This window comes from Camelus bactrianus, chromosome 3 (assembly GCF_048773025.1).
Source record: "Camelus bactrianus isolate YW-2024 breed Bactrian camel chromosome 3, ASM4877302v1, whole genome shotgun sequence".
Lineage (NCBI taxonomy): Eukaryota > Metazoa > Chordata > Mammalia > Artiodactyla > Camelidae > Camelus > Camelus bactrianus.
The window spans coordinates 52,289,954-52,310,243 of record NC_133541.1 but is presented as its reverse complement, the minus strand read 5'-3'; the positions used below and the strand labels follow the sequence as shown (position 1 = coordinate 52,310,243).

The window sequence follows — 20,290 nt, the reverse complement described above, 5'->3', positions numbered from 1 at the left end:
CCCCCGTTACCTGAATAAAATAACCACAACGCCTACTTCTAGAAGGTTTCTCAGGCGGGTAGAAAAGCTCTGATGATTATTCCTCTGATTCCTGCCCACCCTGTGCCTCCTCCTGGTGGGCCTCTGAGGGGCTAAGGAGTTGTCTACTTGGAGTCCTCTCTCTGACCCCCAATTCTGCTTGGCTGGTAGGGGGTGGGGGTGGTGGGTGGAGAGAAGAGGAATCAGGACCAGCATACAGGGACACAATTTTAAGACTGGGGCTTGGGAAGAGAGGTGCACACCTGTGCTTGACCTACAAGGGAGGTGGGGAGCTGAGGTGAGCCTACACGGGCTTGCTTTCAGATGAGGCACTGTCCTGCTACAGTGCTCTGAATGGCCAGGAGAAAACACGCAGCCTTTCATATGCACCTGACTTAGAGAAGGTCAGCTTCCCCGCTGCCCAAGATGGCAGGTCAAAGGCTCAACACTTTTTAATCACCTTACTTTTCCAGCTGAAGGAGGTGATATTTCTGATAAGAATGATATTTAAAAACTAGATTTGCTCTGCCAACACTGGTCAAAGTATTTCTTCTTTGGATGCTTTACTTCAGAAGGGTTTAATTCACCACATGTGCATTTCCAGGTTTAAAAAGAAGTTTCAAAATACAGGTAACCTCCTTGGTTAAGTTTATTTCCAGGTATTTTGTTGTTTTTGATGCAATGGAAATGTTTATGCCCGTTACAAAATTCTGGTTTCTGAAGTGAAAAAAAGGAAAGCGAATGCAGGGCCACAAATGGCAAGGTGTCATTTTCTGTGGGTGAGTTGTATTCCATCACATATATATGCCGCATCTTCTTTATCCATTCATCTATTGATGTGCACTTACGATGCTTCCATATCTTGGCAATTATAAATAATTTTGGTGTTAATAGTGGGGTGTATCTATCTTTTTAAATTAATTCTTATTTTGTGGTTGGCTTTATTCCTTTGATAACTATGTAAGTTTAAAAAGCTAAAGCTCTAAAAGTTCTTAGAAACAATGAACAGTACACACATACAAATTTTAAAAATATGTGCAGTATATTGTATATATGTATTTACATGCCAATATATTGCATATGTGCAGCCAAAATGTAACAATTCTACCTAATAAAACTGAAAAAGGAAAAGGAAAAAAAGCAATTTCCTACTCTCCTAATGCTATAGAAGAGTGGCCTGTATCTGGTACTGAAAATACTATTTACCAAAGGAAGTTTCCACTGCTAGGCTGTCTAGATATACTCATTCTCCCCCATGTAAACCTGTTCCACCTCTATTTATGCTAGACAGGAAGTAAACGTGCAAGCAGTATCAATAAAAAGCAGCTGAAGGCACACATTCTTGGACTAATTAAGTTGGGACGCCTGATTCACAGCTGTTCCTACTCCTGAAAATGTTTTTGGAATAAACAATGGCGTTTAAGACGTATTTTGTTCCACGTTTCAACGCCTTATAATTTACACCGACATAGTGCTTGACTCTCAGTCTGCTTTTCCCATCATAGCACTATGATGTAGATGTGAACGGTATTCCGGACCCATTTCACAAATAAGGAGGCTGAGACATTGACACTGTGCTTTACTTATAGTCACTCAGACGCTAAGAGAACCAGGACCAGGGGAAAGCAATCAACTCTAGTTCACACACCGTCTGAGAAGGACAAAGTCAGCAGGTCATCTCCACACGTGACCTTCAGTTGAAGCCAAATCATAACACCAAGCCTGCTAATTTTATTAAGATAATGCTGCTCTGATAACCAAGACTTTCTATTGCTTCTGCAGCTGTTCACAAGGAAACTTCCTGTAAAAGAAAAACTTAGAAAATGTTTGCCTGGATAGAAAGAGAGCATCCTTAACTAAAGTGAGGCAGCTAAGCATAAAGGCAAAACTTCTAAAAGAAAAAAAGGACCAGCAGGGTGATGGGGTTCAGGGCATGCTACCCCCAAATAAGGCCCCTTGGCATATTGAATATTTTAAGCTGAAGGAGTTTGAGAAAACAGCAGAAGCAAGAAGGTCACTCTGCCTTTCCCCCTATCCTTCTTCCCTGAAAGAGGACATAAAACTCCCATGTGACAGTTGCCCTCTCCATAGCCAGAGGAAAGGAACACCCTCCTCTCCAAAGACAAAAGGATGCCAAGAAGAATCTGAACACACAGGCCTTGCTAAGTTTTCCCCAGTTTACTGCACTTATACTTCTTAACCTATCATATTTCTACACAACTGCACACTCTTCAACAAACTTAGTGTAAAAATACACAAGAATAACTGTTTCTGTATGTCTTCAGTTCCTTAGGAAGGTTCTCGTATCATGGAAAACTTATATTAAATGTGTATGAGTTTCCCTCTGAAAATTAAAAACGAAAGAAAGAGAGAGAGCACCCTTCCTGGCCTGTTAACAGCAGACACTTTGTTTTTAGCCCCAGTTATCAAAATGTTGATATCAGACCGACTCCCTTCTTCCGCAAGTTTGTACCACCTCCACCTCCTCCATCACCACCCTTATAATATTAAGCACTGTGGACAGGTCTTAATTTAACTCTGGAGTCTAAAAATAGAGCAGCCAATTTTGTTACAGTCCATCATTAAGTCCTTTATTAAATAAGAGACAAGGACTAAAGAACCATGAATTTGCTGCCCACAGAGAGGCTTGTTGACCAGTAACTGACTTTCTTATCATGACCTTACCAGAGTCCATACTTAGATTCCTATAAGTATCTTGGGAGTTCATTTCTGTTCTAAATGTGAATATGGGAAGGAAATCAAGGGAGAAGAAAATTAAGTTCACTTCTTAGTGAATTCTCAACTTCTACCCTCTTAAAGCTTCCCGTGTACACCAAACACATCTCTGCATCCTGGCTCGTCTTCACTTGGCAGAGTCAGCAGTTCCTTCCGAGGCTCCCCCGTAGACTAAAGCATCAAGTGAACAGAGCCGGTCCTGTTCAATATGCTAGCCCCCAGTCCATGAGTCTACTGAACACGTGAGGTTTAGCTAGTCTGAACTGAGATGTGGAGAAATAAGACAGTTATCTATCTCATGAATAGTTTGTACACTGATTATGTCCTGAAAAGATATTTTGGATACACTGGCTTAAATAAGTACCTTAAAGTAACTTTCACCCGTTTCATGTGGCAACTAGAAACCCTGTCACTCCTGCCCCTCGACTGAGCCTGACCATGGCACCTTTGTTCTGTCTAAATCCAGCCTGGGGGGCACATCAGGAACATGAAGGTAACACTCCTTATTTCATCTATCAGTTTCTCAAAACCGACACACCCAGGTCTACACCACATAAATGAATTTATTTTATTGTCCGACTTAGCCGCTGGACTTCTGAGCATCCCCGTTTACCATTTATGTTTGCCAAACCTTTGCTAATTCATCCTCGAATCTGCCTTGTTGGTGTGTTTTAGACTGTAGGTACTTCTGATCCACAGAAAGCCAATTTCAATCTATTTGTGCAGAATGCATTGTCAGGAGTGGGGGCTCCATCTGCAAAGAGGTCCTTTAAAACTCCTGTTCCATTATGTCACAGACACAGCAGCAGCTAGACAAACTACCCCGTGGAAACAGAAGGATGCCAGTCCTGCAGAATCCATGGGTAACAGAGCATCTATTGAATATGAGTGCCACAGTTTGGGGACCACCATTCCCATAATAAATTGCCCAAGCACAGTCAGCTGGTCTCCATTCCCCCAAAGGAACCCATACAATTCTGAAGTGAAAAATCTTCAATTATCAGCAAGAGCTACTTAATGGAGAGAATCGGCACCCCTCACAAGGCTCCTCTAGGCCAAACCACACTGGACAAGAAAGCTAAGGCAGGACTCCTGAGATCACCACATCACTCACGCAGGTATCTGGGGTCATGATATAAAACAGTATTACTCTGGGTGACAAGATTTTAAAGTCATTTCTTTAAAGTGTGTGTCACAAGCCATGAATTATTAATAAATTAGTAACAGGAGATCTCTAATAGGCCCCTATCAGAGTTAAATAAATCTCAACTTCTTACTGTCGTGGTTCTGGTCTCCGAATAACTCCAACAGCAACACTGACCCATAAGCTCTCTTCCAGCTCAGTCATCTGTCTCACTCAGTCCTACTAAGCAGTCCTCATACACACCCCCAAATCTACTAACTTCTTATGGAACTCTTGACCTGTTATAAAAATATAATTCTCCTATATTCTCAGTTTTTTGTGTACACTTGCACCACCAGTTGTCTTTATGACACTCTGGCTTTTCCTTCATAATATCACTCCCATAAACCAGGGATGGTGGGTGGTTCCCCAAATTTCCTTAACTCGTAGGACTGAAGAAGGGAGGGTCATTCATCACTAGTCAAACTTTCTTCCAGGCCATGTCCTATCACCTCCATTCCAAGACCTCTCCCTCCACCTCCCTCCTGTCTCATTCCCCAGCCTCCTGCCACTCTTCTCCTGACCTCCAGGACTTTCCTTTTTGCTATAATATAATCACTGGGGACCTCCCACACTCGCCTCTGCTGGGAGGCTTCAAGAAGGTGGATGGTCTTGGAAACACCCCAAGGCACAGTTCAGAGACTTCCTCCTCTACCTAAAGATTTCACCTCCATTCTACTTAAACCGCACACAAGCTCTGCCACACCTTGGACCTTATCACTACCCAGAAAGACTCCACCTTTAAGATCGAGGCTTCCAAATCTCTAATTGTAGCTTTCTGTTTACTTGCTTCTCCACTTCCTTATTCTTTTAGGTCCTGCCCTTCGTTCTCATCATAGGTGGTTCCTATGGCCCTGCATCCTGGCTTCATGAGCCTCCTTGTGGGCCTCAAGGCCACCCAGTGTCTGCAATGCTCACATTAACACCCTGGGGTCCCTGTCTCTGGGACTTTCTCAGAGCCAACGTGCCTAGTTACCCTGTTCATTTTCTCTCATCTCGGAAAAATGGATAGGAACATGCTGATGGGCCCCATGAGGAAAACTGAGAACTCCAGTTGTCTCTTCAAAACTGCCCCAAACTTCACAGTCAGGCGGTTCTTCTAACCCGTCCTGGCTCCTGCCCCATCAGTTTCTCTACAGCAGCTCTTTTCATTTCTCCATTTCCCCACCTTCTCACTAAAGCAGATGACGACCCTCAATACCCTTCCTCTCCCCATCTTGTCACAGAGGAAGCGGTGTCTGTGTTCTTTTCCTCTTTTCCTCTGAGCTGGGGTAGGAAAGCGGGAGCTGCTAAGACAGCATCAGTCAGAGACGCCGGTCTCTTCTTCCCGGAGAGCACAACCCACACACCACCGTGTGCAGAAACCTTTACCTGAGGGATCTGCTAACATGCAGACTCCAGGGCCCCACTTCCTAGAGATGGATTTGCAGGGTCCAGGGTGACCCCAGAGCCTGCATGTACACAAGGACCTCTGTAACCCTAATGCAGGTGGTAAATGAATTTGAGAATCACTGTTCAACGTCACTCTCACTCAGGTGATGGAGCTGCCTCAACTTCTGCCCCCCGTGAAAGACAAGAGGCAGAACAGCCGTGTACTACAAATTATTTGAAGAAAAAAATCAACGAATATTTAAGCCAAGCAAGACTGAACGAGGGGAATATGAAAATGACAAGAACTGTGAAATCCTGAATTCTCATTCTAGCACCTAAAATGGGTTCAAATTTCTCAGAGAAAGGTAAAGATATATGACAAAAATGTACAAATGGCTAACTTCTCTACACTAAGAATTCAGTATTTCACTAAGAGCAAAGTTAAGCTAAATGTACTAAAGAACATAAGTTTAATATTCATTTTTATTTTTGTATATTTCACCACTGAGCTTTCTACCAAAACTTTTTTTTTTTTTAATCAACATGACAGAGGATCATGAGATGAAAGAACAGTTGTCAACAGTCAGGAGATCTTTGTCCTAATCCCAAACCTACAACCACTGCCACCATCGATTAGTTGACGAACTTCTCTATGCCTCAGTGTCCCCAGATAAGAAATGGGGATTTGCACTCTTAGAGGAAAACAAAAATGTCAGACCAAAAAAAAAAAAAAAAAAAAGCAATGGAAGACCATTCCACAAATGGAAGACAGATACAATTCATTCTGTAACAAGCTTCTACCAGTATTTCCCCCCTACCAGCCTTCCTTGGAGTCCCTCTACACCTTGAATAATGACACTGTTTTATGACTTCCAAGCATCACAGTATGAGGCAGCATCTGGTGGGGATGTTCACAGAGGAAGGAAGAGACCTCAGCGGTATTTGCTATTCATACCTTTTGATGTTTCAACAAAAAAGCAAAGCGTTCTTTCAAACCAGTCATAATAGTGGCAGAACCAAAAAGACAATCGGTGAATTCAGTGAAGAATCCAGACCTAATAAAGAAGAAAGATGCTCCAAAACGATCTTGGGTGAGAAGAGAATAAAGTCTACATCACTGACAAGTGCAAATTCCTACTGCAGCTTTAAGAAGAGTGATAGAAAAGAGACAGACAGAAAACAGGGAAGAAGGGAGGGAGAACACAAGGTAAATTCTTCCCAGAACAAACTACTACTAGTAGTTGTAGGCAAAAACAAGCAAGTGACAGACAAGAGAAAAAGAGAAAGAAACAGAAAAATAAAAAAAAAAAAGACAATGGATGGCAATATTGTGCTAATTCCACCAAAACTCAAGTGGTGAGAACTGATCAAGGGCCAGAACAAAGCCAGTCCACAAAGAACCTAAAAACCAAGACCACCAAAACCAAAGTTTTGAACTTTATTGAAGACATGATCAAAATATGTTAAGAAATAAAGAAGTGAGACAGTGTTAGTTTTCCGCACACAGGTGTGGAAGTCAGACAGACCTGAGCTGGAATACAGTTTATATCTCTTGTGGACTGTGACCCTAGACAAATTACCTAAGTTTTTCCAGGACTCAGTTTCTCCATCTATTAAATGGGGATAACTCCTTATAAGTTGAGTCCTTCAGGCACCAGAGCCAGTGAGCAGACACTCAATGTGATAAGATAACCCCTGTAGTAAAGTGTGTTTGAGACCATGAAAAATCCCCAACACCTCCCAGCTCTCCAACTTCAAACAGCCTGAGAAAAACAAATGTGAATTCTGAGACCAAATGTCAGTTGCTCAGCTTCTCTTCGGCTGGTGAACATGAATATTGATTATTTGTACTCACTTGAGAACTGATGCTTTCATCTGTCAGATCACACCTGACTGGCTGGCCCCTGTCCAACATAAACCCAAGGCTAGAACACAAAGTATATGAAATTAAAAACAAAACAGGCTCCCAACTGTGTGTCCCCACCCCAGGGGGCTGACAGGGGCCACACCAAGCGTCCTGCTGAGTGCTATCAGATAAGCCAAGCCTAGATCTGCCCCAAAGCATTAGACCTCCCAGCATCCTCTATTCCCTAAATCCAGTCCCACGTTGAACCCTGCGGCTTCTCCCTTTACAACCTTAATGTCTGTCCCTTCCACTCCAGCTCCACAATCCCTGGCCACCACCAAGCTGAACCTCAGCCCCTGAGGCTCCAGCCGAAAGCACCACACCCTGTTAGGCAGGGCTGGCTGGTGCCTCTTATTCCAAGGAGACATCCTAGGAGTACCCCCTTGCCCAGGCGACCCCTGCTGACCCCCTCTTCTGGCAGGTTACTCCCTCTCCCTACAGTCAGGATGTGCCTTGGGGTGATGAGTCCCAGCCTCCTGTCAAAAAGGTCCTGAGCCCCTTGCACGTGACCCCCGAGGTCAGCTGGTTAGAAAGCAGCCCCAATCAGGCCAGTCCCCAGAGGCAGGCCCTCCCTCTCAGGAGCCAGACCCTGAGAAGGGCCCCTGTTCTCAACTCAGCTGCGCCCCCCGCCCCACCAGCCCACCAGGGGCTGCACCAGGCAATCCTGCACTTCACCTTGTCCCCCTGGGCAGCAAGAGGTGAGGGCCGACCCAGGGAGAGAACAAGGGGGAAGGAGGAAATGAAGAATTACCATAGAAACACGAAAGTTGTTTATGGCTTGAAAATGCAATTAAGAATTCCTTAAAATTTCATTAACATTTTATAACGAGCAACAACATGTCTCTTAATAAGTTGATTACCAAGAAAGATGTTTCCCTCTCAAGTCCAAGTTTCTATGAGCTTTGTTTTTGAACACAGCCAGGGAGCATCCTTCGGAATCAAGACAGTGAAGTCCAAATGTGTAGAGGAAATCCAGTGGATTCTCCAAAGCATTCCTGGGTCAAAAGTTTCCTTTTCCTTGAGTACGGAATCCCAAGTAGTTAGCGTTAAGCAATCCCACACTCGTGGCTCTCCCTTGCTTAAACCTTTGAAGCATTTCTCCTTTCAAACCTGATTCTCTAACTCACTACTAGGTAAGGCCAGAGCTTAAGACTTGATCTAATCAATGAGGCGTCCTTTTGGTGCCTGAGTTGTAAGCACTGACACAAAAGGAATCACACCCGTGTTTTGCTTCCTTCCCGGGGCACATACAAAACTGTCCCAGACTCGCTAATACAAAGAACAGCTTGGCTCACGTCGAGGATGCTTTGAAGATAGTATTTCTAAACAAGCCCATCACCAAAGGAAGGCTTTTCCGCTTTGTTTATTTTCAGAGGTGAGACCGAAGAAGCAAGCACAGCAAACGATTTGTATGCATTTTAAAAAAGGAATATTCTATTTCAGGAACTTTCCTTGGGAAACACAATAGCAGCCCCATTCATAACTACTTGCTTAACTGCGATTTGCAAACTCCCTGTCCATTTCTTACCAAGATTCCCTCTCCCATTCCCTGACCTTCCTAACAGCTCCAGTTGGGTTTCCTTCCTCAATCCATCCTCAGTTCCCAAAGAGAACCTACCACTTTCAATTTTGCATAGTTGTCCTAAAAAACTAAAGAACTGAAATTCTTAAAATAGGTTTATTTTCATCATTCAAATATATTTTGCAGAGATTAATATGAAATCTACTCAGCAGTATTAATTCTTTTGGAAAAGTAACTCCTGCAATTTAAACAGTGTGATATCTGGCATCAGAGAAAAACTTCCAAAAAATTTTTAAGACTTTTTTTTGGGTGAGTGGGGCAATTAGGTTTATTTTTTTTTTAATGGAGGTACTGGGGATCGAACCCAGGAACTCTCGCATGCTAAGCACTTGCTATCGCTGAGCTATATCCTTCCCCAGAGAAAACCTTTCAAAGCCTGTATGAGTAGCAGTCTCACCTGCACAACCCCATTTCAGCAAAACTTGCACAGCAAAGAAGCCATCAAGTTAGCTGTCAGGGCCTACCTGAAAAGAGAACTTAGAAGTCCATTTAGTATTATTTAATATGGTAGAGAAATGAAAGGCTTAGTTTAAAATAGCTCACAATTCAAAAGCATCAAGGCATAAATAACTTTGGTTATCATCAGCATTTAGACCAAGACATCACTTAATTCCTGATGTGGTTTCCAACAGTTATAAAGTCTGCTTTTCCCCCTCAAAGTACCCTTTCTAGGGTCAATTTCAAAAGGATGCATACACATCCTGCAGAAGTCAGCTCCTCAGATGGCCCCCGTGATCCTCACCTTCCTGAATTCATCTCTTTGTGTAATCTTCTTCCCCTGAGCACAGGACAGACTTAGTAACTTGATTCTAATGAATAAAATACAGTCAGCTAGGGGATGTCACTCCTGAGAACAGGTTACAAAAAGGCTGGTTTCCTTTCCTACTTGGAAGTAATGTGCTCTGGGGCTTGTTCACACACTCTGATGGAAGCCAGCGCCATGCTGTGAGCTGCCCCGCGGAGGCCCATCTGTCAAGGGAAGACTGGCCAACAGCAGTGGAGAACTGAGGTCTGCAGTCCCAAGGTCTGTCAAGAACTGAATCCCGCCAACATCACTGAGTGGGTCTGCAAGCGGATCTGCCCTGAATCTTGAGATGACTGCAGCTTTGTGAGTGACCGAGAGCCAAGGGACCCAGGAAGCTCTATACCCATTTCTGACCCTCAAAAATTGTGACGTAAATATCTGTTGTTTTAAGCCACTAACTTTGAGAGTCATTTGTTACACAGTCATGAATAACTAATAAAAATGCCAAACAGCCTCTGCCTCCAGACACAATTATAATTAGCTCTCCATGACATCATCTAAACCCTTTAACCCATTTAGAGAAACACCCCCTCAGGTGAAGAGCTACTTTGTAAAGCAATTATCTATCTTTTTTAGCACTAAAAATAAGTGTTTTTCATTTTCCCTTCATTGCCATTAATATTAGTATTTTGAGAATTAATTATGGAGTCTATATGTGCAGACTTCCTAATTTTATAAACCATAAGCAATAATTTCAGCCTTAAGTCATCTTAATACTCAAGCGACCACTTCCTCTCTTCATTCACTCATACATTGAAATATACCCTAAGCCCTTTCCTGGCTATCTTCTAGTTTACTGTGGTGTCATTAAGTTGTCTGGAATTGCTAGTTTCATAACTCATTGCGTCATGACGAACCTTACCATCTAATTGTAATAGAGAATTTTCCATTGAGACAAATATCAAATTTTATCTTGAGGTTGGCAGAGTAGCCAAATCGTCTAGAATCCTGTCTACCATGAATCTAATTTATATCCTACTTTTTAACTCCAGGAGAACCAAAACATACAGGAAATAGAATGCAATCAATCCCTATTAGCAAGGAACAATAATAATTCAATGCTGGGCATTAAGTAATTCATTCAAATATGGGGGAGATATGATGTCACTGATACCTTATAATAGGGGGATCTGACTTAGATGGAGATGTCAGAGAAGGACTCTCTGAAAAAGTGAGCTGTGATCTGAAGACAGAGCAGAGCCTCACTCCATAAAGAACAGGAAAAGGGAAGAGCACTTGCAAACATCCCATGTAGGAGGGAACTTGGAAATGAAAAGGAGTCAATGTGGCTGAAAAATAGGGCAAAAGGGAACAGGACACACAATGAGACCATTGAGGCTGTAAGGACCGGACTGTGCAGAACCTATGAGTCCCTAAAGGAGTTTGCTTTTTAACTTTAGAGCATTGAGAAACCACCGGTGGGTTTTAAACATCATTGGCCACACCAGATCAGAATTTTGAAAAGATTCATCTCTGTTGAAGGACTGAAAGGGACCAGAGGAGTGCGGAAACCAATTAGAGACCACTAGGGTAATCTAGCAAGTGACATTGGAAGCCTGCAGTAGGTTGAGGGTGGGACAGAGAGGTGAACACAGCAGAGAGATTTAGGAGGATAGTAGGTTAGACACAGGAAGATACTCAGGCACACACATACAGAGACATTAATACAGCAAATGTAAGTGAAGAAAAGGATTTTAAACCCAAGAGTAAAAAGTTTTAACTACATAGTAGTGAGCGTTTTGAGCACAGAATTATTAGTTGCTTGAGCTCCATCTCCCAAAGTGGCCCTGTTGTGCCTGTCTGCACACTGTGGATGCTCAAAACAAAACCTGTAAAATGAATGGTGTTTATACATCTCATATATGTTTAGATTATCTTCTATATGCACTTTTCCTGCTAAATATCATTTAATCGTATTTAACAGCTTTCCTGGGAGCCTCTCTAAGCCAGGCCCAGCAAAGGAACTTTTCTTTACTAACATCTTTAATGAGATATAATTTATATACCACACAATTGGCCCTTTTAAAGTGTACAATTCAGTGGTTTTCAGTACACTCAGAGAGTTGTGCAACCATCACCACAATCAAGTTTAGAAGATTTTTGTCCCTGCAAAAAGAAACTAATATCCATTAGCATCACTCGCCGCCTCCCTTCCCACCAGCCCTAGGCAACCACGGATCTACTGTCTGTCTCTCTGGATTTGCCTATTCCGGTCCTTTCATATAATGTAATCACAACAAAACATATGGCCTTTTGTGTCTAGCTTCTTTCACTCAGCAGATATTCAAGGTCCATCCATGCTATAAGTACGTATCAGTACTTCATTGTTTTCTTAAGATTTTTTTTTTTTGACGGTAGTTTTAAGTTCACAGCAAAATTGATGGGAAGATACAAAGATTTCCCATATATCCCCTGCCCTCACACATCCCCCACCAGCATGGAGCATTTATTTTAATTGATGAATCTACATTAACACATCATAGTCACCCAAAGTCCACAGTCACAGCACAGTTCACTCTTGCTTCTACACATTCTGTGGGTTTGGATAAATGTATAAAGACATGCATCTATCACTGTGGTAGCTTAAAGAGTATTTTTACTGCCCTAAAAAATCCTCCATGCCTCTCCAGTCATTCTTCTCCCCTCAACCACTGATATTTGTACTGTCTCCATAGTTCTGCCTCCTCCAGAATATCATATACTTGGAACCATATAATACGTAGCCTTTTCAGATAAGCTTTTTTCCACATCCTATATGCATTTAAGATTCCTCCATATCTTTTCATGGCTAGATAGTTTATATCTTTTTAGTGCTGACTAATATGCCATTGTCTGGATGCACCAAAGTTCATTTATCTATTCACCTACTAAAGGACATCTTGGTTGCTTCCAAGTTTGGGCTATTATGAAAAATGCTTCTTTCTATAAACATCCATGTATAGCTTTTTGTGTGGACAGAGCCTTCACTCCATTGGGTAACATAGAAACAGCACAATTGCTAGATCATATGGAAAGAATATTTTTAGTTTTGTAAGAAACTGTCACACTGTCTTCTGAAGTGACTGTATCATTTTGCATTTCCACAAGCAACAAATGAGAGTTCCTGTTGCTCCACATCCTTGCCAACATTTGGCGTTGGGAGTGTTCAGATTTTGGCCTTTCTGATAGGTGTGTAGTGGTGTCTTGCTACTGTTTTAGTTTGCATTTCCCTGATGACATATAATATGGAGCATTCTTTCCTATGCTTGTTTGCCATCTGTATATCTTCTTTGGTGAGGTTCTGTTAAGATTTTTGGTCCATTTATTAATTGGGTTATTTTCTTTTTGTTGGGTTTTAAGAGCTCTTTATGTATCTTGGATAACATTCCCTTATCAGTGTGCCTTGGCAAATATTTTCTCCCAGTCTGTGCCTTGTCTTCTCATTCTCTTGACATTGTCTTTCACAGAGTAGAAATTTTAAAGTGTAATGAAGTCCAGCTCACTGATTCTTTCTTTCATGGATCATGACATTGGTGCTGCATCTTAAAAGCCATTGCCATACTCAAGTTCATCTAGGTTTTCTCCTTTTTCATCCTCTAGAGTGTTACAGTCTTGCATTTCAGACATAGATTTAATCCATGGGAGTCAATTTTTGTGAAAGGTGTAAGGTCAGTGTCCAGATTCACTTTCTGCATGTGGATGTGCAGGGGCTCCAGCAGCATTTGTTAAAAAGACCATCTTTGCTCCATTGCATTGCTTTGCTCCTTTGTCAAAGATCAACTGACTATACTTAGAGGGGCCTATTTCAGGGCTCTCTATTCTGTTCCATTGATCTATTTATCCTTTTTTTTTTTTAACCAGTACCACACTGTCTTGATTACTATACTTTTATTAAGTTTGAAGTTGGGTAGTGTCATTCCTCCATCTTTATTCTCCTTCAATATTGTGTTGGCTACTCTAGGTTTTTCACTTCTCCATATTAACTTTTTTTTTTTTAAACTGACTCTTAACAAGTCTTTTTTTTTTAATTTTTAATTTTATTTATTTTTGGAGAGATCATTAGGTCTATTTACTTATTTATTATTAGTTTTTTTGTTTTTTTTTAATGGAGGTACTGGGGATTGAACCCAGGATCTAGTGCATGCTAAGCATGTGCTCTACCACTGAGCTACACCCTCCCCCTTCCATATTAACTTTTGAATCACATTGTTGATATCCACAAAATAACTTTCTGGGATTTGGATTTGGATTGCATTGAATCTATAGATCAAGTTGGGAAGAACAATCTTGACAATACTGTCTTCCTAGCCATCAATATGGTATATCTCTGTTTATTTAGTCTTCTTTAATTTCATTCAACAAAATTTTATAGTTATCCTCATATAGACCTTGTATATATTTTATTAAATTTATACCTAAGTATGTCATTTTGGAGGCTACTAATGTAAATGATGTTGTGTTTTAATTTTAAATGTCACTTGTCCATTGCCAGTTTATAGGAAAGCAACTGACTTGTATGTGAACCTTGTATCTTGGAAGCTTGCTGTAACTGCTTATTAGGTCCAGGCTTTTTTCTTCTTCTTCTTTTTTTAATTCTTTCAGGTTTTCTACATTGTCAATCAAGTCATCTGCAAACAAAGATAGTTTTTATCTCTATTTCCAATCTGTATGCCTTTTATTTCCTTTTCTTGTTTTAGTGCATTAGCTAGAACTTCCACCACAACATTGAAAAGGAGTGGTGAGGGGAACTATCTTTGCCTTGTACCTGATTTTAGTGGGAAAGCTTCAAGTTTACCACTAAGTATGAGGTCAGCTATATGGTTTTTGTAAACAGTCTTTCTCAAGTTGAAGATGTTCCCCTACATTCCTAGTTTCCTAAGAATTTTTAACATGTTGGATTTTGTCAAATGTCTTTTTTGCATCTGTTGATATAATCATATGGTCTTTCTTATTTAGACTGTTGATATGATGATTTTCAAATGTTGTGCCAGCTTTGCATATATGGGGTAAACCCCACTTGGTTGTGATTATAAACTTCTTTTTACACATTGTCGAGTCGGATTTGCTAATATTTTTTACAGCTGAATAATGTGTATTTCCTTATATGGGAATATTACACACTGTTTATCCATTCATCAGTTGATGGACATTTGAGTTGTTCCCATTTTTTGCTCTAATGAATAATGCTTTAGTACACAAAACCTGTGTGCAGGTTTTTGTGTAGTCATAAGTTTCAATTTTCCTGGGGATATACCTAGAGGTGGGACTACTGGATCATATGGTAACTCTGTATTTAACTTTCTGAGGAGTTTCCAGACTATGCTACAAAGTAGCTTCACCATTTTATAATCCAAACAGCAATGTATAAGGATTCCAGTTTCTCTACATCCTTGCAAACACTTGTTATTATCAGTCTTTTTGATTATAGCTATCCTAGTATGAAATGGTATCTCATTTTGGTTTTAATTTGCATTTCCCTAATGACTGACATTAAGCATCCTGCCCTGTTCTTATGGTCCATTTGTATAACTAATTTGGAAAAATGTCTATTCAGAAACTTTGTCCATTTTTTAATCAAAGTTTTTAAAAGTTTAAATTATTTACTTTTTATGCTGAGTTGTAAGAGTTTTTTATATATTCTGGATACAAGTCTCTTATCAAATATATGATTTGCAAATATTTTCTCCAATTCCGTGGGTTGTCTTTTCAATTTCTTGATGGTATCCCCTTGAATCAAAAACGGTTTAATTTGTATGATGTCTAATTTATCTGTTTTTCTTTTTTTGCTTTTGCTTTTTGTGTCTCAGAAACCATTGCCTAACCCAAGGTCACAAAGATATACTCCTGTATTTTCTTCTAAGAGATTTATAGTTGTGGTTCTCACATTTAGAGTAACAAACCATTTTAAGATTTTTAAAAATACGGTGTGAGGTAGGGATCCAAAGTCATTTTCATGCATGTGTATATCCAGTTGTCTCAGCAACACTTATTGAAAAGACTGGGTTTTTCCCCCATTGAATTGTCTTAATGGGATGATTTTTAGGTTAAATTAAGCTTGCATCCCAGGGATAAATCCCACTTGGTGGTATACAGTCCTTTTTATATGTTGCTGGACTCAGTTTGCTTGTGTTTCATTGAAGATTTTTGTATTTATATTCATAAGGGATTTTGGTCTATGGTTTTCTTAAGGTGTCTTTGTCTGGTTTTGGTATCAGAGCAATATTGGTCTCAAAAGAAAGAGTTAGGAAGTGTTCCCTCCTCTTATATTTTTTGGAAGAGTGAGAAGGGTTTCGAGTAACAATCTTTTTACTTGTGAGTCTATTCGGATTTTATTTCTTCCTGAGTCAGTCTTAGTAGTTTATGTCTTTCTAGGAAACTGTAGATTTCCTTTAGGTTATCTAATTTGCTGGTGTACAATTGTTCACAGCATTTCCTCAACATCTTTTAAATTTCTATAACATTGGTAGTGATATCCCCCTCTGAATAAAGGAACTTTTAAATGGTCTGAGACAAATGATCACAGCATTTTAAAATTAAGAAAACCAAAATTAAAGGTATGCTAGACTACAACAATTCTGAATTTTTTAAAATTCTGAGTTACAGGACATATAAGCTAGATATCCTTCCAATTCTCACCTCTGGAAGTAAAAAATTAGAGGCACAAAGACAGAACCCAAGATGTTTCTGGCTAAAATGCACTAAAATCAGTTCAACTGAAACAAACAAGAAATAGTTCCCAGCTAAACTTACACATTCTAAGTGTACCATTTAATAGAAACTCAATATTCTAGAGAAACTACACTCACATGAACACATGCACATGCATGCACTATAGGCAAACCCAATATGATGAATTCCTAAGGCATTAACATTGTAAAACAATCAGGCAATATACCCTCTCAAATCAGTAACTTTTTGAACAGAGACTGATTCACCCCTTCATTTATTTCTTGAGCTCGGGACCATCAGAATTCTGTATACTATGCTTTCTGAAATCACAGCACACATCTCTATTAACAGCCATAAATTTTTTACATACTCTATGACCAAAAATCAGCTTCCCTGAAAGTCACAAGAAATGTTCAGATCTTAATAAAAGTTTCATAAATACATATTATATCTAATCTCTTCTTGGAAAATAAATTTATGAAAACCATCTAAGAGAAAAAAAACAACTGTCTATTTTGCAGTCTATTCTTTCAATGAAACTATTCCTGAGATTCCTAAGGAAGCTTTCTTCCAAGAGCATGGGTTAATTGTTATGCTGACTCTTTGTTTTTGTTTTTCCTTCAAAATTCTGTGACAAGTTTCTATTATTCCTTTTTAAAAATTTTTTTATTTGTATATACATATTTTATTAAAGTATAGTCAGTTTACAATGTTGTGTCATGTTGACTGTCTTAAAACAAAATTCAACTACAGAATTTTGACAACACCAAAGAAGATGACAAGCTCCCAAGCTATCTTGATACAACTTTCATCCATTCAGAAGAAACCTATGCTTAGGTTATCACCATACACTTGATCAGCATTATAGTCTACAGAACACTTGTACCTTTTTTATTGTAGTTGATTTAAAATTGTTTTTTAAAAAGCCATGAAGTAAGTAGGGCAGGTAGTGGTAACATCTTTCTCATCCCATTACAGAGGAGACAAAACTGCAGTTTTCCTACAGGTTAGATGACCTGTCCAAGGTCACAGAGCTCACAAGTGGTGGAGCTGAGATCAGGAAATTCACCCCAGTGACTCCCCATCTCACACCCTCTCCTCTGTGTGACGCTGCTCCCCGCTTCTAAAAACCAGGAGGCAAAAAACTTAATACGTAAAGTCTGTGTCGGGAGGAAGTCTGCACTAACTTTGCTTAAACGTTTTCATTGGAAGCATGCTTGTTTTGGATGTCTATGAATCACTCCCCTTAACTAACTTTAGCAACAATTTGACTAAAAGCATGTTTTTAAACATCTTAGACCGATAGTCAATCTTCAGTGACCTGCCACCTATCGACTTCACAGCCATGTTAAATAACCTTTAAAACTTAGCCTTTAGAGCTTAGAGTTACAAGACACTGTTAAAATGTTAAACAACCCTGGAAAACCCTCTTTTAAGCAATTTTGAGGCCAAATTAGTGCATGTGTCACTGAATGTTCTAAAAAAACACTGATTAAAACCCTCATTCTTCTAGCTCTGTAGGTCACTACCAGAAATCGGAGATAATTAACACCAATGACTATTAACTCAATGTTTGCTTTCTGTATAGATAAGAGAGCTAATGTACCTCTCCACGGAACAGTACTGTTGCTTGATCACAGCACAAAGCATTAAATCAGAATCTAACTCATGGCATAAGGGTGCTGAAGTACTAACCCGCCGAAGGGCAAAGTTCTGATTTCCCTGATACCGAAGAGGCCTAAGAGCAAATACTTTCTTTACCTTCACTTTCTCCTTGGAGAATGTAAACTTACTTGTAATCTAAAAAACCTAAAAGGATCAATGTGATTTTAGAGACAAGTATCTGAAGTGGACACACACCCATGGGTTAAAAAAGAGATTGCTGTCATAAACCCACTCTCCAGCTTAGTGAACGATGGACGTCAGTCCAAAAAGCTATTTTTCTACTGAGCATTTAGGAATATATAATTGTATATTAACTTAAAATAATAGTAATAATTATAATCATTGGGGGAGGATTGGGAGAAAGATATGAGGAAGCTCAGGAGGAAAAGGAAGTTGTGTTTAAGTCGCTGCTGCTCCCCCACATCCAAGCCAGTGAGATGAGAAATTTTGAAATAATCTGCCGTTTGCCTCGAGATTTCCTGGGAGGCTGGGGGAAGAAAAAGGAACAGCTGCCTCCTTAGTGCTTTGACCTTGGCTGTGGTAGCAACGTTTTCTCAATTCTGCCATTTACAAAGTACAGGTGGTTCTTCTCCCTTACTCTCAACAAGACTGCACACGAGTTATTAACAATATAAAACCCCAAATCTCATCTCCAAGAGAAGGTACACAAATAGGCTAAGTCTGAGTCTTACCTTTTGGCCTCCTCCAGGTGGCACAAATATTCATAAGCAATATTCTGCCGCCTCCTCTCATCCATCTCCTCTGCAGAGAGTCTTTCATCGTCCACAATAGCTAGAAATAGAGGATAACATCACATCACTTATAAAGGCTGTGTCCATCAAATAGTGAGACAATCAGCTAGGAAAAACTCATAGACAGCTCAACACCAAGCACTGAGAGATCGGGGTGTTGAGACACCCAGCACAGGAAGAGATTTGCCTTTCTATTTGACAATGTTATACTATTTCTAGCAAAAAAAAAAAAATGCAATATTGGAGTATACGATGACATTAAATAATAGGAGAATAGCAATCAGATTTAAACAAATTTGTAGGGGAGGTAACTAGATTCGTCTGTCTGTCTGTCTGTCTCTTTTAATGGAGGTACTGGGGGTTGAACTCACGACCTTGTGCATGTGAGCAGGCACTCTACCACTGAGCTGTACCCACTTCCCCTGCGATCAGATTTCATAGACATGATGCCATAGGATTTAGACAGACTCAAACTAATTAGAGCATAATCTATGGCAACAATTTTCCTCAACAAGCCTGCAGAACTGGTCCAATGGCTCTGCTTGGACCAGCCCAGAAATTCTGGGGTTGAACGAAGAATCTATAAGTACCCGTGCTTTCCCATTCCTCGAGGGAATGAAGGCGTCTCACCCAACCCAAATCCTATTTTACAGATGACAAAGTCACTAAAATTCATCCCTTGCTTATTTCCTGGCCTTTACAAGGCTAACTTTCCTGGTCCACAGGTATCCAAAAGAAAAAAGCCATGAAAACAGCTAGTGAGCAGAGTTTTCAAGCCCACACTTTTTACTCCAACACAAGCCTGATTTATAAACTGCCACACTTCAGCCCTGCCTTTCTGTAGAGAACGCGGGGCCTCCCCATTTCCTGACTGCACTTCCTCCGCCCGCGGCCTCAAGTACCCCACAGCAGCCAAGGATCACACCAGCCAACTCTTCGCTGTCTATTTACATGACAATACTCCTTGCTCATAAAAAGGACCCCTTTTCCCTCTACAGTCCTGAACTTTATTTCTGATGGTCATAAAACAAATTTGGTTTCTCATTTGGCAGACTACTCGTCTAATGAAGACAATGTGTGCGAACAGCAAGGCTCTGATCACATGAGGCAGGCATGTCAGTCCCCAGTCAGCGTTTCCTAAAGGAGAACCCTGGTCCCAAGCAGAAGAGATAAGGATGTGAAGGTCACCCCTCCATCCCTAAGAAAGGCCCATCTCATGCCTACTGGTGAGGCATCCAAAATATCAATTTGGCAGACAAAAGGAATTAAGATCTCAATCTAAACTCTTACTGGGCAAGGACCATGCTAAATGCTTCAGACCTAAAAATAAGACCAGGGGAGGGTATAGCTCAAGTGGTAGAGCGCATGCCTAGCACCCACAAGGTCATGGGTTCAGTCCCAGTACCTCTTCCAAAATCAAAAAAACCTAATTACCTCCCCCCACCAACCAACCGACCAACCAATCAAGCAATCAGTCAAAATAATACCAAACCCTCAAAGAACTCAAAAGAAAGGGAAAATTACATTTACATCAATATAAAAATGACAGTACCATAAGCATGGAAATACGTACCAGATGCTTATTTATTGAGCACTTATTTTTCTTCAAGGCCATAGGCAGCGT

The 20,290-nt window shown here is 40.4% G+C and overlaps 1 protein-coding gene across 2 annotated transcripts in view; it reads right to left on the bottom strand.

The window, feature by feature from the left end:
* Positions 1-20,290, bottom strand: part of IQGAP2 (IQ motif containing GTPase activating protein 2) — a 264,053-nt gene that overhangs the window by 201,576 nt on the left and 42,187 nt on the right. For both annotated transcript variants that reach the window (XM_010949276.3, XM_074360016.1), the window contains exon 2: positions 18,607-18,706. In XM_010949276.3, the coding sequence (XP_010947578.3) occupies positions 18,607-18,706 (100 nt within the window). The remainder of the gene's footprint in view (positions 1-18,606; positions 18,707-20,290) is intronic.